Source organism: Sugiyamaella lignohabitans, chromosome A (assembly GCF_001640025.1).
Source record: "Sugiyamaella lignohabitans strain CBS 10342 chromosome A, complete sequence".
Lineage (NCBI taxonomy): Eukaryota > Fungi > Ascomycota > Dipodascomycetes > Dipodascales > Trichomonascaceae > Sugiyamaella > Sugiyamaella lignohabitans.
The window spans coordinates 37659-60200 of NC_031672.1; the positions used below are offsets into that span (position 1 = coordinate 37659).

At 42.0% G+C, this 22542-nt stretch overlaps 9 protein-coding genes and 2 non-coding genes across 11 annotated transcripts; 4 read left to right on the forward strand and 7 right to left on the reverse strand.

Moving 5' to 3' along the window:
• Nucleotides 1-108: 108 nt before the first annotated feature.
• RPN1 (proteasome regulatory particle base subunit RPN1) lies at nt 109-2619 on the reverse strand (the record flags this gene model as incomplete). Its single annotated transcript, XM_018878275.1, has 1 exon — nt 109-2619. The coding sequence occupies one exon, from the start codon at nt 2617-2619 to the stop codon at nt 109-111; it is 2511 nt and encodes an 836-aa protein (XP_018734271.1).
• A 222-nt stretch (nt 2620-2841) lies between these two features.
• AWJ20_15 (26S proteasome regulatory subunit rpn1) lies at nt 2842-3135 on the reverse strand (the record flags this gene model as incomplete). Its single annotated transcript, XM_018878385.1, has 1 exon — nt 2842-3135. The coding sequence occupies one exon, from the start codon at nt 3133-3135 to the stop codon at nt 2842-2844; it is 294 nt and encodes a 97-aa protein (XP_018734272.1).
• A 1443-nt stretch (nt 3136-4578) lies between these two features.
• On the reverse strand, nt 4579-7176 carry DAP2 (Dap2p; the record flags this gene model as incomplete). Its single annotated transcript, XM_018878492.1, has 1 exon — nt 4579-7176. The coding sequence occupies one exon, from the start codon at nt 7174-7176 to the stop codon at nt 4579-4581; it is 2598 nt and encodes an 865-aa protein (XP_018734273.1).
• Nucleotides 7177-7654: 478 nt separating this feature from the next.
• SLT2 (mitogen-activated serine/threonine-protein kinase SLT2) lies at nt 7655-9115 on the reverse strand (the record flags this gene model as incomplete). Its single annotated transcript, XM_018878598.1, has 1 exon — nt 7655-9115. The coding sequence occupies one exon, from the start codon at nt 9113-9115 to the stop codon at nt 7655-7657; it is 1461 nt and encodes a 486-aa protein (XP_018734274.1).
• Nucleotides 9116-11378: 2263 nt separating this feature from the next.
• RPB8 (DNA-directed RNA polymerase core subunit RPB8) lies at nt 11379-11708 on the forward strand (the record flags this gene model as incomplete). The annotated part of the gene is made up of 1 exon (XM_018878706.1): nt 11379-11708. The coding sequence occupies one exon, from the start codon at nt 11379-11381 to the stop codon at nt 11706-11708; it is 330 nt and encodes a 109-aa protein (XP_018734275.1).
• A 2053-nt stretch (nt 11709-13761) lies between these two features.
• Nucleotides 13762-13832, reverse strand: AWJ20_19 (the record flags this gene model as incomplete). Its single annotated transcript has 1 exon — nt 13762-13832. It is a non-coding gene; the product is annotated as a tRNA-Gly (tRNA).
• A 1047-nt stretch (nt 13833-14879) lies between these two features.
• Nucleotides 14880-16238, forward strand: YPS3 (Yps3p; the record flags this gene model as incomplete). Its single annotated transcript, XM_018878923.1, has 1 exon — nt 14880-16238. One exon carries the CDS (start codon nt 14880-14882, stop codon nt 16236-16238), a length of 1359 nt encoding a protein of 452 aa, XP_018734276.1.
• A 314-nt stretch (nt 16239-16552) lies between these two features.
• AWJ20_21 lies at nt 16553-16645 on the reverse strand (the record flags this gene model as incomplete). The annotated part of the gene is made up of 1 exon: nt 16553-16645. It is a non-coding gene; the product is annotated as a tRNA-Phe (tRNA).
• An 856-nt stretch (nt 16646-17501) lies between these two features.
• On the forward strand, nt 17502-18992 carry TPO3 (Tpo3p; the record flags this gene model as incomplete). The annotated part of the gene is made up of 1 exon (XM_018879127.1): nt 17502-18992. The coding sequence occupies one exon, from the start codon at nt 17502-17504 to the stop codon at nt 18990-18992; it is 1491 nt and encodes a 496-aa protein (XP_018734277.1).
• Nucleotides 18993-19392: 400 nt separating this feature from the next.
• On the forward strand, nt 19393-20007 carry MRPL25 (mitochondrial 54S ribosomal protein YmL25; the record flags this gene model as incomplete). The annotated part of the gene is made up of 1 exon (XM_018879237.1): nt 19393-20007. The coding sequence occupies one exon, from the start codon at nt 19393-19395 to the stop codon at nt 20005-20007; it is 615 nt and encodes a 204-aa protein (XP_018734278.1).
• A 76-nt stretch (nt 20008-20083) lies between these two features.
• On the reverse strand, nt 20084-21793 carry PCS60 (Pcs60p; the record flags this gene model as incomplete). The annotated part of the gene is made up of 1 exon (XM_018879343.1): nt 20084-21793. The coding sequence occupies one exon, from the start codon at nt 21791-21793 to the stop codon at nt 20084-20086; it is 1710 nt and encodes a 569-aa protein (XP_018734279.1).
• Between the last annotated feature and the right edge of the window lie 749 nt (nt 21794-22542).

Here is a 22542-nt window from a genome sequence, read left to right on the forward strand (position 1 = left end):
AGTGAACTAATGTGACATATATTTGTATTGTTTTTTTTTTTGTTATTTTATTAATATTATCATTATGGAATTAAATTCTACCTATTAAATAGATGAACAGGTTGTATTTCAACCATCGACTTCCATTCTATCATGGTTTTTTTTCAAGATGACTACGCCTTCTAGTGAACTAGCAAGACTGATATATTCGTCGTCTTCAAGTTCAGCTCTTTCTCCATAACCTAAAAGCACGGGGGTGCTATGTGTAACCCAGCCAGTAATAGTCTTGGGTCGTCCAGCTTGTCCGACAACGTCAACAGCTTGACCAACTCTGACATTAACCTTAATTGGCTCTAACTTCTCGTCGAGTGTAATCAACATACGAGGACGAACTGCAGTTGTAACAAAGTACAAAAGTGAATGAGCAGAGGATAGGATAAATGATTTAGGATCCAGGAGGGCTACCGACACCGTCAAAAGACCAGCGAGAGAAACTCGCGAAAGGATCTGTCTATCAGTGTTGAAAGGATTCACAGTAAGAGTACCCTTACCAAGGTGGATTAAACCTTGGGCAATACGAACCATGAATAGGGAGTCTGGGTCACGCGAGTAGTACATGGCCAGCTGTCTCAACAGTTGAGCAAGTCTGGCGTTATTGGTACCAGCACCGACCAATCCCATGGCCCAAATAGAGTTGACAGCGACATCCAAATCACTATCGTGAGAATAACGGGACAAAGTATCAAACACCTTCATCTGTGGATTAGATGCTGAAACCAGACCCATGGCCAAAGGCACTGCTCTTCTGATATGGGCATCACCGTAATGCATTAAATGTCCAAAGTGTCTGAGAACCATGTCTTGGCCAATTTCCTCACCCATTGCAATTACCGCTAAACCAAGAACAGAGTATCCTTGGAAAACACTTTCTTGCTTAGCCTTCTCTTCAGCCTCTTCTTTCTCCTTATCAGCTTGCTGTTGTTGTTGCTCTTCAGTCTGTCCCTCAGCTGGTGGTTGCTCAGCAGCATCGCTATCTTTCTTCTCAGGTTCTGGACGTGTGGTACAGTCTTGCAAAAGCTTTTGGATTTGAAGAACGTTACCAGTTCCAGAGTATGAGCATATAGTCAGCAAAACCTCAATAATCTGTGAAATAGGATGATCAATAGCTTTGAGGGTTTCAAGAACTTCTTCAGTATCTTCATATTTACCCATATACAAAAGTGCTAGACCAAGGGCCATGAATCTAGTCCACTTATCACTGAGCTGAATGTGGTCTCTTTCAAGCAAAGTTTGCAAGATGCTACTAGAAATATCACCATTAGCTGATCCAACAAAAATGTGACCAAGAGAAAGAGCTGCCAAAGATGACAATTGCATAGTGAGACCAGAGTCGGTAACAATTGGCAAGAGCAACTCAGCCAGGTCCTCGCGTCTAGAACCAGCATACGACAATCCTAAACCGACAATAGCAGAGGCGCGCAAATGGACACTTGGATTGTCAACGTATTCAGACAATAGAGCAAAAGCAGGATCAGACTCGTCGTGTACACCAGCATTAACAATACCAATACCCAACAATGAACCAGCCTTGATCTGCTCTTCAGAAGAATATGTATATTTATCCAACTGCTGGAGACCCTTATCGAAGTTCCATTGGAAAAGAGATCCAATTGAAGCGGTTGTAGATGCCATACCAGGACCCTTGGTCTTGTAAATCCAGGAATTAGACTCCTCATCGTTCATCAAGAGTTTGTCGGCACCGTAACCACAGTTCACAAAGGCATTGACAAACGCAGCAGCCAAGTTCTGTTTGGCGGAATCGAGAATTCCGGTAGAAGTACCCAAAGTAGAGTGTTCCAGATGACTTTTGTAAATGTCTTCAGGAGTCTTGGGGTCCAACAGGTTCAATTCCTTACCAAGGTACAAGAAATGCTCAGACAATGACACGTTTGACAAGCACTTTTGCACTTCTTCGTTGTCAACTTGAAACCAGTATTGCTGACGGGCCACAATGAACGCTAATTGTTGTTGAACGAGCTCGTCAGTAGTTGCGTTGAAGACAGATCGGATAAGATCTTCATTATCAATACGAATAGCTAATGCCAGGGCTTGAGTCAGTTGACCATGTCGTAAATAGATTTCGTAAGCAGTGTGGAGGAAGTTAAGATCATCAGGAGGTGCCAATAAAGGAACACAGCTGACCATATAAAGACAAACTCTGCCGAAAGTGTTGGCATCAACGAACTCGGTCAATCTGTCAATAGCTTCAATTTCCAACAGTAAATCGACAGCATCAGCCTCAGCATTGTGTTTCAAGAAAAATGGAACAATCTTTAAAGACAAATCTAACAAATCATCAGTAGATTCCTCCTTCTCAGATCGAGTTCCAAACTCTTCACCGATCTCCAGGGCCAAGTGACGAACATACTCATGACCCCAGCTGCCAACATCATCAATACCAGAAAGCAGACGGTATTTCAAACTTTCCAATTTACCTTCACCAGAATATGTCATACCCAATACTGATAGAACATCTGCTAATTGGTTCTGTAATTCACCTTTGGGCCACTTGTCATATAGCTCACTTAGAGCAGGGTAGTGGGGACGCAGAAACTTAAGAGGCTTAGGCACAGCAGTCATCGATGAGGTCGATGTACGAATAAAATTCTTCAAAGCTTCCAAAGCTGAGGCATACAAGTCGGCATTTGGCTCCTAAAAAGTGTTAGCTTAGTCTTTTGATATATAATCCTTCCTTGCTCTCCCTGGGATTCCACCGGGTCATCCTCACAAATTGCATTATTCAAGTGTAGTATCGTCAATGATAAACCATCCGGCTTGACAATGGCTTTAAACACGCAGTTGTTACGATGATATGTGGGTGGAATCTCTTGTCATGGCAAAACCGGTCCAGAAACATACTTTTAATCTCTCCACCAGCATCTCAAGTTCTCCCTTCAATTTCTGATCTTCTTCCGAGAGTTCCTCGACATCCTCCTCACCCTTCTTCTTCTTTCCATCCTTCTTTTTTCCTTTCACATCCTTGACATCTTTGGCATCTTTGCTAGATCCAGCGGCCGTTTGCTGTGGTTGCGTGGAATCAGTAGGCTCCGAGCCGTCATTATTGTTCGGAGTCGTTGTATCCTTCGATGGCGCCATTGTCACTTCTATTCCAGTCCTCTATTACGTTAACGACAAAAATTCAATCTACAGTGAAAGTATACCCAATTCTGTTGTGGTTGTCCAAAGAGTTGCTGAAGGAATATCGCTTGTCGATGTACAAGAGGCAAATAGATGGGTAAGCAGAAAGCAGCGCGAGTGCTGCTGTGTTTCGTCGTTGATTTCACAGCGAACCATTCGGAAGCATCTATAATGGCATCTCATGCTTTTAAGGGATTCATTTGAGAATCTGCCAAAATCTGCCTCTTCTTGCATTTGCCTGCAAAGATCTAGGAGATACTGAGATAGGCTATAGATCTACCGTTGTTTAATAATCACCAGATTTCTCGAGGGCCAGAGCCCCAACATTGTGACGTATATATATGTCAGATTCCCTCCTATCTATCAAATAAAAATTTCTCAATAGGTAGAAACTGAGGAAAATTGAATTTTCGGTTACAAGATTCGTGACATTTAAGCTCATTTCAACTGTCAACTGAATTGCGGGTCATTGTCGGCTCGAGATACCGAATCGTCCAAAGTGCATAAGTAAGCCTTGACCGGCAGTCGGAAGGTTTGCAACTGGTTGACACTTGAGTCATCACTGTTATCACTTTAAAGTCTTATATCTCTTGGTTTGTTTTGTTTTTACGGATTACCTCTCTGCTCAATTTCTCAATTGTCAAAATGTTAGTGGCACCATTGAACCTCCCCAAGTGGCTTGAAGAAAATAGCCATCTCTTGAAACCTCCTGTGAATAATTACTGTATTCATAGAGGGGGTTTTACTGTAATGGTAGTTGGAGGACCTAATGAACGTACTGACTATCATATCAATGAAACCCCAGAATGGTTCTATCAGTATAAAGGTAGTATGACTCTGAAGGTCGTAGATGATGGCGAATTCAAGGACATTCCTATTAATGAAGGTGACATGTTCCTTCTTCCTCGTAAGTAGCACTCGCCAAATTCCTGGAGTACGGCTCTACATCTGTAGGATTGGGATTTACAATGGTATAATATAGGTCGTGGAATAATATCCCAACCAGCTGTGGAGCTTCAGAATAATATACTAATATTATTGTTAGCAAATACCCCCCATAATCCAGTTCGTTATGCCAATACTGTTGGTGTAGTTGTTGAACAGGACCGTCCTAAGGACGCTTTGGATAGAATGAGATGGTACTGTCCCAATTGTAAGATAGTTGTCCATGAATCATCATTTCATCTGACTGATCTTGGTACGCAAATCAAACAAGCTATTTTGGAGTTTGAGTCTGATCCTGCGAAACAGACATGTAAGCAATGTGGCACTGTAGTTAAAGCCAGACCATAACGATAAATGGACACTATCGGCCAGAAAATGGAGGACTGAAAAAAAGACTAATCAACGTGATGTACTTACAAAGTATTAAATACAAATAATTAATTATTATTATTGCAATTATAAGATTGTCTTGAACTTGCCTTGGAAAGCACTGGTGATCCAATGGTGTAACTTGTCATAGATAATAGTATTAGCATTGTTGAAGGAGATACTATGATCTGAGTCTGGGAAGACATGGACATCGTAGTTTTCAACATTGTTTTGATCGAAAAGATCAAGTAGCACAAGAGAGTTTTGAACATGGACATTGTCATCACCAGTTCCATGCATGAGTAGGAATCGCTCGTTCTGAGCAATTGCAGTCACATTGTGAATAGCGGCTTCAGCATAACCCTTAGGATTGTTCTGAGGGGTGTGCATGTATCTCTCGGTATAAACAGAGTCATAGAACCTCCAGTTAGTGACTGGAGCAACTGACATTCCATATCTGAAAGTTTGACCGGCATCAGTTTCGAGAGTCTTGAGCGTCATATATCCACCATAACTCCATCCCCAAATAGCAATATGCTCGGCATCGACATAGGGTTTAGAAGCGTAGTATTTAGCAGTTGTAATTTGATCAAGGGGTTCAAAGTGGCCAAGCTTGTCACGAACAACAGTACGGAACTTGCGTCCCATGAAACCAGTACCTCTTCCGTCAACTGAAACTACAATAATGTCTTCAAGGCCAGACAATATACGTTGGAAGTCAAGTGCGAATGCCTTAGTAACCGTTTGCGAGCCTGGTCCTCCATAGACGAAAAACAAAACAGGGTACTTCTTTGCAGGGTTAAAAGAGGCAGGAAGAATTTCCTTAACATTTGCAACAATGTCAGCACCAGTTTCCTCGTCAGTAGCGACCTTCAGTTGAAAGTGGTTGATTTTAGGAAGAGCATAGTCTTTTAGACGGTCGCGGAGACCAGAATTGGACTCGATAGTTTCAGCATGACTCAATGGGCTTTCTGAGTGCAAGTCAACCACCTTTTGCCACGGCACCTCGGGACCATCGTATGAGAGAAGCACATATCTACTATCGGCAGAGAAAGAAGCACGGTAATATCCATCTTGAGAATCGTCACTGACAGAGGTCAATCCAGTTCCATCAAGGTTAACACTGTAGAGCTGTCTCTCCACAGCAGATTTTTTGGTAGACAAAAAGTAAACTTTGTTATTCTTCAGGTCCACACTGGATACATCAGTAACTTCCCATTCGCCACGAGTAAGAATGGTCTTGGGTTCAGAGGAGTCAACAGGTGAAAAGAAAGCCAGATGATTATATCCATCAACGAAAATAGTATCAATATAACCCTCTTCAGGACGACCATTTTCAGGGTCGGCAGGAATAAAAACAGTATCTTGAGAAACCTCAAACCAACCACCATCGTCACCAGTTTCATCCGAACTACGAACTATCTTACCAGTTCGAGTCTTGGCATCAACTACCGAGATTTTCAGGATATCACTTTCACGTGAAGTTACTCTCAAAATCACCTTGGAATTATCTGTCCACAAAACCTCGGTAATGAGATTATCAATAGCAGGATTCTCTTCAACGGGAACTGCATAGTATTCCTCAGTGCTAATCTCTAGGAACAAGATGTTAACAATGGGATTGGGGAAACCAGGCTTAGGATACTTCAAGTTCACAAGCTCAGGATAAGGATCTGAACCATCGTCGCCATGTTGAACGAAATATGGAATTGGGAACTCAGGAACTTCAGTATCGTTCGTTCGCAAAAACGCTAAGTATTCACCATTCAAGGACCACCACAAAGCCTTAGAACCACTAAACACCTCTTCTTCATAAACCCAATCGGGACGACCGTAGAAGATCTCATCACCACCGTCAGTAGTGATTTGTTTGACAGTTCCATCATCTTCACCACCTACATATCGCAAGAAGATGTTGTTATCAGCAACGAATGCAATACGGTCACCACGTGGAGACCATTCAGCAAGGGCAATGGGACGAGAAGAGTCCTTTGTATTTACTGGGGTGATTTCTCTAGTTTCAAGATCCAGAACCCAGAATAACGAGAATGACGAGTGTCTCCAGTTCTTCTTTCGGTCAGTCGACAAAATAGCTTTAGTCTGATCACGATTCAGAGTGACCGAGTTAATAGCACGTGGTGTACCCTCAATTTCAACAACATTCTCGACAATCAGCTTTTCATCGCTTCGATTGGCCCAGTGGCTCAACAAGAACTTATTATCCTTTTGAAGGACGAAATCACCTAGGTTCTCTTTAGCAGAAGGAATTGGCTCAATCCAACTAATAGACTGATGATTGGCAGCATAAGCTCCAGTTCTCAATTCCTCTAAAGTCAAAAGCTTCTTGCCCGTAGCAATGTCAACTGTGCCGCTGAAGGTAGTTTGACGGAATGATCCACTAGGAGACGACTTGATATACGAAACTGATGTTGATACAAACAACACTAAAGTGATAACACTGAGTACTGCCAATACGATTAAACGAGATCTCTTGACCTTCTTAGGACGAGGTTCAGAGCCATAGTCAAACTCACTTTCGCCGCGCCATTGTCGTTCGGCATCACTCTCCGAGCGCCCATGGCCGGTGAACTTCTCAAGAATCGACGAAGTAGAAGATCGAGGAGAATCAATCTCGCCCTGGTCGTCGACCCTGAGAGGCTCATAATCACGCGAACGAGCCACCATTTTGCTCTCACCAACAAATAAAAAAGAATGAAAGGCCCTGCTATCAGACCAGTATGCACGATTGTAAGTCAGAATGACAGTCTCGAGAGTATGTATTTATTTGGTGCCGCTTGATTGCCGATCTGAACCCATCTTGCAACATGACGCACTTCGGACCACGCTAGTCGTTATCTGTCAGGATTAGGGTAGACTTCAACGGCGATACGCACTCCTGGCAATCAACTTCAACGGCCGGTCTGCCTCCGGCGGTTGGGGCCCTGCCCCAGACCCCGTAGCTCCTGCGAAGCAGGAGTCTGATCTGAAGACCGGTGATAAGTAAGGAGCTCGTTTGTGGGATTTTGGCCCATCACATGCTAGTAGTCAATGTAAAACACTATGTAAAGCAAAAGAACTAGAGCCTGAGGCAGTCTCTTATGGAAGTAGACCTACAATTTTAATTATTAATGTTGTTAATGTTATTAATGTTCATTTTTATTAACTATCTTGCATCAAGCCCAAACTCGAGCTCTCGTTCAAGATCGAATGCGGACGCTGGAGCACCAACGTTTTCTTGAGGCTTGGGAGGCTGGTCCTGGTAGCGAAACTCTTCAGAAGGGATACCAAGTTGGTCAGTACGCGAAAAAGCAGCATTCAAAGAGTGTTGTTGATCCATAGAAATAGGTGAGGTGTACTCCACAGCCAATGAGGAGTCTGCGTATTGCTGTGCTTGTGCCTGAGCCTGAGCCTGAGCTTGTGCTTGGGCTTGAGCTTGGGCTTCTGCTTGAGCCTGTGCTTGAGCTTGTGCTTGAGCTTGAGCTTGAGCATGTGCGTGAGCCTGGGCTTCTGCTTCCTCTTGTTGACGCTGGTTTGGAATGGGCTGTCTAACCATCTCCCTGAACTTCATGACCTCATCAAGAATCATCTGTCTCATCTGGTCCATATCATCCACAGCCTCAAACGAAAAATCAAATTCACTAGGACACACGGGCTCATCAGCTGGGTCGTGCCATATCCTGAGATATGGGTGCTCAAGAGCTTCTTCGACAGTAATTCTATCAGCAGGGTCAAATGCTAGCATCTTATTAAGCAAGTCTAATGCTTCAGGGTTGGCATTGGGAAATAGTGACTCAAATGGAATTCGTGGCATGTAGGGCAAAGAGCGAACATATTCTTGAGCTCTTGGCGATCCAATGCGTTGAAGCGTTTCTTCGGATGGAGTGCCAAGATAATGAAGAATTTGATTGAGTTGGTCAACATAATCTTTGCCCTTGAAAAAGGGTTTACCTCCAAGAAGTTCAGCAAGAATACATCCCACAGACCAGATATCGATTGCTTTAGTATAGCTCTGGAAACTAAGCATAATTTCAGGAGCTCTGTACCATCTAGTTGCTACGTATTCGGTTAGAAAGCCAGCATTTCGTTCGGGATCGCTAGAAAAGCCTCTCGCAAGACCAAAATCACATATTTTTAATTCACAGTCTGCGTTCACTAGTAGATTACCGGGTTTCAGGTCCCTGTGTAACACATTGGCAGAGTGGATGTATTTTAACCCCACCAGAATCTGGTAAATGAAGCTCTGATAGTGAGCGTCAGTAAGAGGTTGCTGTGATCTAATGATTTGGTGCATGTCACATTCCATCAACTCTTCATAGAGATATAGTTCATTGAAGTTGTTTGTATCTACAATGTCCATATCATACAGACATGTAATGTTCTTGTGGCCTCTGAAATGGTTCAGAAGACGGAGTTCTCTCAAAGCTCGCTTACAAAGAATCTTTTTTGAGAAAATATTCGTGACTTTTTTAATGGCGATTCCCGGTATTTCTGGTGAACCAGGGCACCTAGCTGCACAGACAATACCATAGGCGCCATGGCCCAATTCTTTAGTAATATGGAACCTCTTGTCGATAGTAAAGTCCTGGTTAAAGACCTTGTAGACGTGTCGCTCTGCTTTTATCATTTTAGTTGAAACTGTGTGTAGAAAAAGTTAGTCGATGAATTAGTGTTATCAATTGGGTTGAAAAACAATAGATAGAAAAAGTTCGTTCTTCAATATATTAGCGTTGTGAATTTTGTTGAAAGACAATGTGTAGGACAAAGGCAACTTGGGAAGGAAGACAAAAACAGAATATGCTGGAAGGTGTAGTAAGTGATTGGCGTTGTTTCGAAGAACGGAAAACAAAAGAGAAGCTGGGAATAAACAAGCTGCTCGAATATGAGGAGCAATGCAGTTTTTGGACCCTTACAGTACTGTTCCAAAAAGAAATAAATGATACAAGAATAGAACTTGGCAGGCAATGAGAACTAATTTGTGATGCCAAGATAGATATAAAAGTACCGAGCAAAGGGGCAATTGATGGAGTGGTACCTCGGATTTGTAGTTTAACGAATGTGCTAGTACGATAAAGGAAGCAGAAGCGTGGTACAAAAGTTAAAATTGAAAATCAACCGCACGCGGTCGCAATAGTAAAACAAATGTACAACGGCTTTTTTTCACAGTAATGTGCCGTAGATATTCGGCAGCAATTCGTGTTATTTAAGCTCAACCGTTGAACTACAGTATACAAGACAATGCCAATTGAATTTGAATGAAAAATATCAATCAAATAATGCCAAAAAATAGCCGTATTTAGGTTTCACAGAAATTATAATAAATCACTGATACAATTTGAAAAATGCGAATGCGACCGTTTGACACTAATTTCCGATTAGCCAATTGAGACAATTATCAGATTTGGCCAAAAATAACTCCCCGCTTTTTAATTATGACTCTGCGCTAGTCTCTTTTCTTTGAGCCCTTGGATAATCAATAATGTCACCGCCCTGAACAAATATGCGGACTAAGAGTGTAAAAATAGTATCAACAGCTTACCACCTGCAGGATGATGGAACACCACGAACGTCAATCTAACCGTTGAGCTGGGCGTCGACCAATGTGCTTGTGCCGTGACAGACCAACCACTGGACTACCTATTATTAGTTCTGATTAGTGGCCTGATGTGATTTAGAGATGCCAGGTTCAGGTACACACACTATTGTTATGTACCTCTTCGATGTACTCCTACCACCAGCGCTTAATTACGACACTGATGTCTATGTAATCTAGATGGAATTACCAATACAAACAACTGGTCTTATTCCTCACAAAATCTAGTCAAATCGGACCAAAGAAAAAAACTTGGTAAAGTAGTCTTTTTTAAAAAAAAGAACAATACCTGGAAAACCGAGCTCGGATGATTCGATTTGCAATTTATCTCCCTAGTCTATCTAAGAAAGGAGAAATAAGTAAACCTGTTGTTCTATAGCTTTGTACAGTTATCAGATTCACTGAATTATGTCACCAGATCGGATTGATCAATCAGTTGAAAGATAAAATGTTTGCAAAAAGCCTTCGATGGTGAGTGTATAATCTTACCAACCAAGCCAAGTTGAGTTTGGATGATGATCTGGCTTGAGATTCTGCTAATTATGTCTTCCTGCAGAACACCACTGGTACTTGCTGCGCTTGATCCCAACATCCCTGCCCTATCAGGCCTGTAGCCGGGGTAAACGGCAACGCAGGGCCGACGCTCTTAAGCCCTGAGTTGACGTGTTCTGCACAAATACCGCCACGCCGGTTTTTCTCCCAACGGCTATTTTTCACGAGTTGTGATATGAAAGAAGATCGGCAGGTTCTGTTTAATGAATAACAGATCAAATCCAAAATGAGATATAGACACATTCACGGAGAACTGGTGCGACTTGGCTAAAACTCAGCTAAAACTCAGTTTTCTAATTAACATTCGACTCTCAACAATAACTGCAAATATATAATTGACTAGATATTCCTTTGGAACATGAATGTTTTATTTCAAGACAGGATGCAATATTCATTGACATTCTATCAGTGGTAGGGTTCAGGAGCAGCTTAGAAAGTCACCCAGGATCGCTTTGCTCTCCTTGGCAGGAACCTAGATAGGGCTCAACTAGCTCGAATAGCATCGAAGCTGATTATACTCTACGCTAAAATTATCTCGAGAAGATGAAAGACAAGTTGATAAGAAATAAAATACCACAATAAAACATAGAAGGCCTGTGCGGCTATTATCGACCCGCCGCACATTACAATGCAGGGAAGCAGAAGTAATGAAAAATTCCCGTTAACGGTACATATTCGACCACGATCCTGAGTTAACTAAGTGCCATCAGGGACATTTTTGTATAAAAGGTCCAGAATATTAAAGATGTCAGCCACTCTATTTGACGACATTTTCAAAGTGACCTCGGTCGATTCCTCGAGATATGACCGGGTATCTAGAATTACTGGCCAGTCCTCGACCAGTGCCGACATCCACCTAACTCTTGACGTCAACACGGAACTCTTTCCCGTTACAAAGGGCACTACTCTGACCGTAGCTGTTGCACAAACCATTTCTTTAGATGGCGAACCATCCATTTCAAGTGCTGGCTGGAGAGAGCCCAAGGCCGGTGAGAAGTCCCTTGCTGATGATTACGACTATGTCATGTACGGAACTGTGTATAAATTCGAAGAATCTTCTGCCGACAAAATGTGAGTATCGTCATTGTGCCTATTTTACTTTGAACTTCTCCTTGAGCTTTGTAGTTTTTAGACTTTGAGCCAGTTTAGTTGTCCCGCTTAACTCAAATGAAGTAACAGTAACGGCGAGGATCTGGAGAAGCTCTAGGTCCGAGAAGCAAGCTGACCTGCCAATGAGCTTGTTACTAACTTTACAGCTCTGTTTATACCTCTTTTGGTGGATTGTTGATGTGTTTGGAGGGTAACTATAGACGACTCTCCAGCCTCAAACAGGAAAATGTGTACCTCCTGATTAGAAGGTAGAGGAGCTAAGATAGGAGTGAGCTAGGGTTCTCTGCATTCATGTGTATCTGTATTTATATTATTAATGAAAAAAGTGTTCTTGATAGACATAACCATATTGCCGCCTATATTTGAGATGTATTATTTTACATGGCCTGGTCCTATGTGATGTATGCCTACTGAGGTTTGACTCGTTACTGGAATTCGCCAGCTTTACCAGCCATTAAAAGACCCACGATAAGGCCAAAGAGACCTAACACACTACCGAAAATCTCAATGACAAGAATCTTGACGAAAAGAGACGAGTCAGCGGCATCTGAGATAGCAGCAGTAGCACCTGTGACACCGACTGCCAGACCACAGATTAGGTTACCGAATCCGACGGTTAAACCTGCCCAGAACAGAGCGTATCCTAAACATGTTAGAAGATTCAATTCTTGACACAGCGCTTTCAGAACATGAACATGGTTCTCCTATCAAATATACTTACCAGTATACAGGTTCTCCTTAGTGTACATCGATGATTCCGACACATAGGTCAGCTTGGATGAGAAAACAATTGCCCTTCGGTTGTTAGTTAAAAGTCATATACGGCATGAATGGTGGAAGGATGACTTACATGATAAGACCATAGATTGCAACAACTTCACAGAAAATAATGCTGATAAGATTTTTCGTAGTGATACGGGGAGTTTTTACACCAGCACCAAGGATACTAGAACCTGTAATGAAAATGCCCCTGGAGAGTTAGTAACTGAATCTTTTGTACGTTCCTGTTTTACATTTAGAGGCAATGATATCCTGTCGGAGTGAATCGTCCCAGACATCAAATGTGGAACAGCATTAGCTATATCTCATACAAGATAGAGTACTCTATACGTGACCAGAACCTCGATACGTGACCAGATAAGACTGACTTACCAGGCAGCGCCAACAACACTCAACCCAATACACAAAGAGACTCCGAGAAGGGCCCAAAGATAAGGCGACGTTGTGGAAAGAAAGTGGCCAACATTGAACTGTTCTCCTTCACCAGTGAACAATTGATCTATAAATAGAGTGTTAGGGCTTATCGCGTCGGTTTAGCTGAAGGTTCACAAATACAGGACATGAATTCTCTTCGGTAGTTCCATATTCCTTACTGATCGTGAAGTAAATTAGATGAGACCAAGCAAGCTGTGAGACCAGACGGTCTGATACTTACACCCGCCAATAGTAAGAATGCCAGCAAATGCCAAGCTACCTAGAGTATAAGCTCCCATGGCGGTTGAGTTTGTTTGATGTCGCTTATATGATGTTGGTGAGAGTAGTGATGGTCGCCTTGGGCTCGATATGTTCTTGATTGTGAATTGGTTGGCTGGGGGGCATGTTAGTTGTATTCTAATATCGAGTTGTCACGTGGTTCTGTCGACTTATAAGAGGACTCTACGGTTCAGCAAGGAAGGTTAGACAACTCAATTGGCAATGACTCTTAGTCTTTTTATTTTATATACGTAAAATAAGTTTCAAACACATTGTGGATTTGCTTATCTATTTCTTCTCAGAAACCTATTGGCCTGTGATGCGCAAAAATACCACATGCTTGAGGTAGACCAAAACGTGCGTTGATGGGTATAGTGGTCAGTGAAATTAAATTCGTTTGTCCACAACCTTCCTCAAATGTTAAGCTTTGAAATCAAGTAATGCTGCTACATTTTCCACTGACGGTTGTTTCGGGAAAGTACAAAAAAAAAAAAGAAAAAAAAAATCATCGATACTAGGCTACAAAGTTGACAAAAAATTATCAATGCGTTAACCCGGAATCGAACCGGGGGCTCATCGATGGCAACGATGAATTTTACCACTAAACCATTAACGCCTTGTATGAGTTGAGTTCTCCCACAAATTTAATCAAGCTTAGGTCCGCATTATTAAGCTCCTTGATTTGTAGCCAATCAACCCCTAATTTATCTGTAATTACCTCGTTTATCATCATTCTCTTGGTATGGAGGTTTCCCAAGGTTTTTGGGGTGCGATTTAGTGCTTACATTTTGTGTTGTGTGTACTTTTATGTAAAGAACTTGAGATGCATATAAGGTGCCTGTTGTATTCTGACGCCAGAAGCTGTTAAGATCAAAATATATTTATTGGGAATTGACAGATTCAGTGACAGGGAACTCCCAGTTTCACACACCCTATAAAGGTCGCGTACCCTGATTGTCGGACGTCAGAGAATAGGGCACGCATGATAAAACGAGAGACAGACCACGAAATAGAGCATTGTCACAGCTATATCCAATAAGTAACCTCAGATGCAAGACCCGGATACAATAAAGTGACTGAATTATCCACGGCCAAAGCCCAGGAAACAGCCTAATATGATTGATTCCACCCAGTCCCATATTTGTTTATAGCCTGTGATACAACATACCGTTAAGCCGTCTCAACAAGCCGACGGCCGAGAGCGCAAACCGCCTGGGTATCACTGGCGCCAATGACACATTAAACTAGAGCCAATCATCAAGTGACCATGTGGACCAAAGTGCATAAGAACTCCCCTCTCCTTATAGACTCCGATTCATGATGAAAATCAATCTCAGAAGACAAGTTGAAAGGAGGGCTGTACCGATTTTTTCCATTTAACCATTAGATTCAACATGGTAGTTACTATGTCATATACGCAAGCGAGAGAGAGAGCACCAAAAGCTACTATAGAATAACCAGCCTTATTTTTTGCGATCGGTGCATATGTGAAAATGGACTCGGTTATGCACATCGGCGTCGATCGCCGATGCATAATGCAGGTCCACCAAATCTAGACAGGTACCGACCAACCCCTTAAAATCAGAGCCGATTTCTACAAAATTAATATAAACCCCTGGTTTACCATGGCATAAACAACAGCATCTCTATTGGAATTTATCCCATGATAGGTAACAACGCTTTACTTTTTGTGTCAGCATTGGCCTGCACGGGGGCATTCGCTCTTTCTGACAATACAACTAGCCAAGTGCCCAAGAAAACCGGAAGTGGCTACGTTCTGACAGATATTGTAGGCAAAAGAGCCGACGCACATCCAAATCCAAGAATTTATCAATATCCCCAATTTCTGCCTGATGTAGTCGACACTCTGTTAGGTGACAACATTCTGGGTAACATTTTGCTCAAAGAAAGATCAGACCCTGCTCCAGTTCCGGTCTCAAATAAGTTCTCATATTATGAAATTGATATCGAAGTGGGAACCCCGGGCCAACAGTTGTCTCTTATTCTAGACACTGGATCAAGTGACCTTTGGGGTGTTTCAACTTCCGACATTAGATGTTCCAACAATGGTCAGGGCAGTTTAGACTGTTCTCAAAACACATTTAATCAGGAGAAGTCATCAACATGGCAAGTCAACAGTAGTGCACCTAACTTTGGGATTCAGTACGTAGATGGCTCGGGTGCTAAAGGAGTGTGGGGTAATGATGTCGTCAGTTTTGGAGATGTTTCCCTGGACTCCTGCTCATTTGGACTAGCCACGGACTCCAACTCAAGTACTGGAATTATGGGTATTGCATTCCCCGGACAAGAGTCCACCCCCTATCCATATCCAAATGTACCTCAATTGCTCAAAGACCAAGGCTATATTGAAACAGTAGCATACTCTCTTTGGCTCAATGATGTCCAAGCATCGACTGGAAATATACTTTTTGGAGCGGTTGACCACGGCAAATATGATGGTCCTCTTTATACCATTCCTATAATTAACACCGGAAGTGGATCAGAACCATGGGATATGGCAGTTACCTTCTCAAATATTACTGTCTGCCTTGGCGGAGTTTTCAGCACAATTGAGTTTACAGAAGGAACTGTGATACTAGACTCAGGAACTACATTTTCGTACCTTCCCTCAAACATGGTTCAACCAATTTTAAAGGGTTTAAATGCTCAATATAACAGTGATATTAGTGGATACACAGTACCATGCGATGTGGATGATGGCGGTTTCATTGAATTTAATTTAGACGGCGCCATAGTGGTTGTTCTCATACAGGAGTTTCTTCTTCATCTCAAAACCGCTAGTGGTGACATTGCATATCAGAATGGCAAACCTCTTTGCCAAGTTGGCTTGGTGGAACAGGACGATGCCAATAGCATACATATTTTGGGAGATACCTTTTTGAGGAGCGCCTATGTCGTATATGATCTCCAAAACTATGAGATTTCTATGGCAAACTCTGCTTTGAACTCGTCATTTTCAGATATAGAGGTGATTGGCAGCGGTGGAGTGCGCGCTCTTTAAGAAGTGCATGATGATTATTTTAATTTGCTTGGTATAAATATACCAGTCACGACTTGTTTTAATATGTTTGATTTATATACCAGTAACTGTTTTATCTCTGTATGAGTTGTATATCTACTAATTCTTAATATTTGTTGTTGTTCGCTGCAGGTTAACTGAAAGGGAAGAAGAAAAAGAAAATAAGGACACATGCATCCCAATTAGTTGAGTTGCGATCAAACGTTGAACATCAAACCTTCTAACATTGGAATGAGTTCCACAACCAACTTCACTCAACAAATATATATGAAATCAAGCAAAAAAATTAAGGTGAATGCGAATTCTGCGGATCGAACGCAGGACCTCCAGATATCAGCGACTGAAGTCAAATCTTCAGTCTGGCGCTCTCCCAACTGAGCTAAATCCGCGAACTTGCTGAATGAACGAGCCAATTTTCTTCGTGAGACCATGCTGTGACCTAGAGAATTTGCCTCAGAGGAGTGATTGAAAAAAGGCATATATCTTAATCTCCTCAGGGATATATGGCCTTCTAACTACCAGTAACACTATACTATCATTTACCCATGTTTTTGGGCCTTGTACTGCTCCACTATGCATCATATTCCCCTGATCCGGGCGAAGGGAGCGCTATATCAAACGCAATAACAAAGTCTTTTTCTGGGAAAATTCCGCTTATTAGTTGGAGCTGTGTTGAGAAGGGTTTCGAGTGCCTAAAGCGAGTTGAGTTTGCTTGCCAATTTGGCCCGCCGCTTAGTTAATGACGCTTCTCCGTTGAGAGACTTATTCATTATGATGCAGTAACACACAACAACCTAACAGAGAGAACGGTCATTACATAGGAACAGAGAGGCTTGTGGTCAAGCTAGTAGCCTCAAAAGGGACCCCAGTTGAGTTTCTTTGAGTATTCGAGCGGAATTTCCGTCGTGCATATCTGATCATCTCGGGTTTCCAGTCCCAACGGTGATGTCCGCTTGGTCATTTTATACGGTTCGCCTCCCAAACTATCCATTATCAAACAATCTAGTCATATAACAGGAGTTGCTTATGCTTATCATCCCAAAAATTGTTGGTAATAGGGGTCAGCAGTATCACAACAATCAACGGTAGTTGAATACGATGTGCAGAAAAAGAAAAGTTTCACTCCGCGGAGATCCGTCGACAGAGTTTATTGAGACTAATATTTCTAGAAATCCTTGGACTATTTAATATCAAACAATCCGATGAACCACCGATTCCATCAATTGAATATATACTGACCCAAAAATGAACATACCAACTGCTGAGAAATTATCTGACCTCGAAAAAGGTCCTGAACCTCACCCGGTATCGTCGTTACAAGACTCGACGGGAACAGGAACAGGGCCTAGTCCAATAATTCATGTCAAAGCTTTCGAAGAGGGCGATCCAGAAAATCCTCACAACTTTCCATTATCTAGGAAATTATATCATACCATAGTTTTGGTGCTATTCTGTTTTACTTGTTCAATGTCTTCTGCAATGTACACACCTGCCCTAGGGGATATAGAGGAAAAGTATAATGTTACGAGAGAAGTGGCCCTCATGAGTACCGGAGTTCTTCTAATGGGATTTATTATTGGTCCGATTATATGGAGTGCAGTAAATGAAGCATTTGGTAGATGGTACTCTTGGACAATTGGGTTTTTCTTATTTCAATTGTTCCAAATTCCTACAGGTGTTGATCCAAATTTCCGCACACTTTTGGTGGGTAGATTTTTTCAGGGTCTGTTTGGAGTGAGTACCTTGGTGACCTTTGGGGCCTCTATGAGTGATATTTGGGGATATAAAACTAGAGGGTTTAGTGCCGCAATTGCTGTGTTCAGTATTTTCGCTGCTCCAGCTCTGGGTCCATTTATTGGATCATTGTTAGTTGAATTCGCAGGATTTGGATATATTTCTTGGTTAGTGATGATGCTGGGTGCAATTTTGCTGGTCTTAAATATGTTTGTGAAAGAGACTGCAGCCCCAGTGATATTCCATAGAAAAGCTATTAGAATGCGAAAGGAAGGTTTGAATGCTAGAGCTCCTATTGAAGAGGTGCCTCCAACTCTAATGAATTTAGCTACAAAGTACTGCATTCGTCCCTTTATTATGTTGGTAGAAGATAAGGCTCTGGCCTTTCTATGTGTTTACGCTGGTATTTCCTATGGGTTGCTTTATACCATCTTGATTGCATTGCCCGTGACATTCGCAGAATACCGCCATTTTTCGTTTATTCCTACTTATCTCCCAAGTATTGCAGTTCTGGTTGGAGTTGTGATAACCTCATTACATTTGTGTGTGACCAACGGAGCATACATTCGTGCCGCTGAAAAAGCCGGTGTGTTGATGCTACCCGACCAACGACTAAAACCTATGATGTGTGGTGCCATTTTTCTTCCAATTGGTTTATTTATCTTTGGATGGACAGCCCCATTCACTAATGTTCATTGGATGGGCCCTATTGTTGGTGCTGCTATTGTAGGATATGCGACTTCTATTATCTTTATTGCGGCCATTATGTACATGATCGAGTCATATGGCCATTTTGCATCGTCTGCCTTTGCTGCTAATGCAATAATCCGATCTATGGTTGCAGTGTTGTTTTTGCTAGTTTTTTCGCGGATGGTAGAAGCAATGACTTTGCAAGGTGCATTCTCGTTTTTCGGCGGCATATCCATCCTTATCGCACCCGGTCCGTTTATCCTTTTCAAATATGGGAAGGTATGGAGATCCCTATCTAAATGGACTCCTTAATTCAAGATGTGAAATACTTTTATTTCCGAAGGTTTATCGACTGATATAATATTTTTTGTTAATTTTATAGATTAATTATTTCTGCACTATGGTGTCTAGTGAGGATGCTAATCAAGAGATTAGTTATTGTCTGTGGGTGGTTTGCAGAATCCTCAACCTCATCAATATATATTTTATATATCCCCTGCTGATCTAATTTAGAATTATTTTAGAAGAAGGAATAAAAAAGCCTAAATAGATCATCTGCATGGATTTTAGCAAAACTCAGGGGAAAATGCAGGGTACATTTGACAGTGCATGATCCTAACAAGCCGCGCCGCACGAACGCCGCTGGTTGAAATGTGAACTTCACGGTCTCAATTTTTCAGATCGCATACTGCTATTCAGTGTCCGAAACACAATGAGAGCAACACAACTCTTAGCACGTAGCGAAAGGCTACTGGCCAGTGAAGTATTAGCTAATGCTAGACAACTAAAACTCGCTCAAGAAACAAATGTAGAGGCTCCTCAAAAAGGTGACGCTGTTACGAGTACGGAGAGTGCATCTAGAGATCCTTTCTATGCTCAACTGCCTTCTCCACTTCGAAAGTTTTTCGAGAAATATCCTCCATCTCCATTCAGAAAATACTCAGATAAGCCAACCAGTACTCATGCTGAAGATGCCAATCCATTTTTACCAAATAAGCATCCAATCACAAACAGTTGGCACGACCCTAAATACTCATTACGTCGACAGGCTGATTTATATAAAATGGCCTATCGATTTGGCGTGACACATCTACTACCAAAGCTTGGTAATGGAAAGACATTTTACGAAGAAAAATACTTGACCAAGACTCCACCAGCTGGTGCTATGGCATTCAAGTTGAGTAAGGGTGAAAGAATTGCCCCAATAAGACAGAAGGAGGTTGATACTGCAATTGCCAAGGCTGACGAAACTATTGCAAAGGCCCGTGGTACTAAGTTTTTACGCAAGATTGAAAAGAAAAACAACCAAGGCAAGCGTTTTGTATGAGCATATGTAAATATTTTGTAAATAAATTCATGACTATTTAGGTGTATACCCTACATATGCATTCTTACCCCAGTTTCTAGTCAAATATCTTGACTAGGGTCTTTTTGTTTACCTTACCCATCTGGTTGCGAGGAATGCTCTCTACAACAAGAAGCTTTTTAGGAATCTTATAGTTGGCAAGTGTTTTCTTCAACGCACTCTTCAAACGAGCGAGATCAAAGTTAGAAGCACGTCCCTTTTCACTAAGAACAGCTACAACAGCCACTTCTTGACCCCATTCTTCAGATGCAACACCTACCACCGAGCATTCGTCCACCTCTTCAAGACTCAGAATTTCTCGTTCTATTTCCAGAGCGGATAATTTTTCTCCGCCGGATTTAATAATATCCATACTAGCACGTCCCAAAATAAAAATATTACCAGAGGCGTCAGCCCTGCAAATATCTCCGGTTCGAAACCAACCGTCTTCTGTGAACGTTTCAGAAGTAGCTTCTGGTTTATTCCAATATTCTTTAAACACAACTGGACCGGCAAGTTGGAGTTCGCCTGATGCCTCAGTATCGTGACTACTTTTTTCATTGCTCTGATATATCACTTTGCTGGTATCAGGGTCGACTAGACGTGCAATGACAGATGGCACGGGTGCACCAACGGAACCATCTACACGGTATTGAGGATCTAGTGGCTGTGACAAGGTTATACTAGTTTCTGTCATGCCGTATCTTTCAAGAAGTGGCACCTTATCACCAACAATCTTATTCCAATCGTTACGCAGGGGACTTGGAAGAGCAGCGGAACCACACATAGCAAGGTGTAGATTGTGTAACCCAGAATTGATTTTCTCAAACTGCTCCTTATCACTCTGAAATTGCTTGACATATGAAACGAGCTTGGTATATATAGTTGGCACAGCAGTGTACGTATTAATTGGCGGTAATGAAGCATCAGTAATGCGATCAACGAACACCTTTGGCGAAAAGGGGAACAGGAAGTCCACACTTCCTCCTGCCAACAATGGCAATGTCATGCCGATAACAAGTCCATGGACATGATGTAATGGCAAAGTTTGAAGCATTGCGGTATTACTATTAATATCCCAAGCTTTTGTCAAAGCGTCAGCTTGCGCGACGTATGTTTCGAGCGGAGTAACAACACCTTTAGGATTACCAGAGGTGCCGGAGGTATAGAGCATATATCCGGACGGAGTCGAACTGTCAGAGGTAGATGGAGATGAAACCGTACTTTCAGAGGTAGAAGTAGAAGCTTCAACATCGTTGCCATCAAATTCCTCAAATACAATCAGTTTTCTTTCGGGACTCACAAATTCTTCCACTTTATCAACAAACCTCTCCGGAGTTATGATTGTAGACGACTCAGAGTTTTCTAACTGATACTTGATTTCAGCTGAGGTATGATTGGTGCATAATGGCATAGCAAGCGTCTTTGGCAGCATCAACGTTGCAAAGAATAGAACTGCAAATTGATAGCTGTTCTCACCCATGATGGCGATTCTTGAGCCATTTCCACTAGAGGGCAATTTAGATTGCAAAATATTATGCCATTTGTAAATGTCATCACTCAATTGACCGTAGGTATAGCTATTTCCAGAGATTACATGTCTAATAGCGACTTTGTCTCTGGGGTGATTCTTCAACTTCCCCACAATTGGGTGATCTGCCAAGATAGAAAATTGTCTGGTCATTGAAAACTTTCGCTTGTACCTCAATTTAAAGGCTTGAGTACTCGGTCCCGCCCTTATAAAGGTCGGAAACCTTAGTAGAATCATTGCTCAGTTTTATTATAAAATGACGTTGTTACAAAGTGGGGGTCTTACTTAGCAAATCCAATGAGACATGCAATCCAGTATCGACATCAAGCCGAGTCTGCATTGAAATGTGTATGCGGCTTCCTACTTCACGAGGACATTTCAGGGGATGAAATTTCACATTGTGATCTAGTGCCAAATTCGGAGCTAGACTCAACAGTTTTAAGTCAACCTCTCAAAGAGATCTTTGCTGATCAAATTGGACGTGCTCCAACTGAATCATACTTTATGCTCGCGTCTGGAACCGTGTTTTTGGTCGAGATAGATGATATTAGATGAATCAGGACGAAATTGCAGCGGACAATGCCCCATATTTGGCATTGGAGTATCTGTTGCATATCGCAAGTAGCGAGATATTGAACTTGCTTGATAATATCACGAGTGACGTGAAATCGTCAGACTCTACTTTACCAGACGCGGAAAGGCTGCGCGATCTTTATTCTGCAATTAATGGTATGTTTGTCTTTTCTAGCCAACTCGAGTTTTGTTACTAACTGGTATAGGATTTGTTAAAATCACTGGGATTTCAGAAGAAATCGATAACAAGAGGTATCCTCCTGGTTTACAGTATCGGTGGATAATATTTCAAATCCTCAACTTGTTATATGCGGGACTGAGCTACAGTCGACGCTCTCAATCATCTGTTGACTCTGCATTTAGAGACTTTGACTTTATGCTGAATTATGGGGCCCTCGATGTAGTTGAGCAAG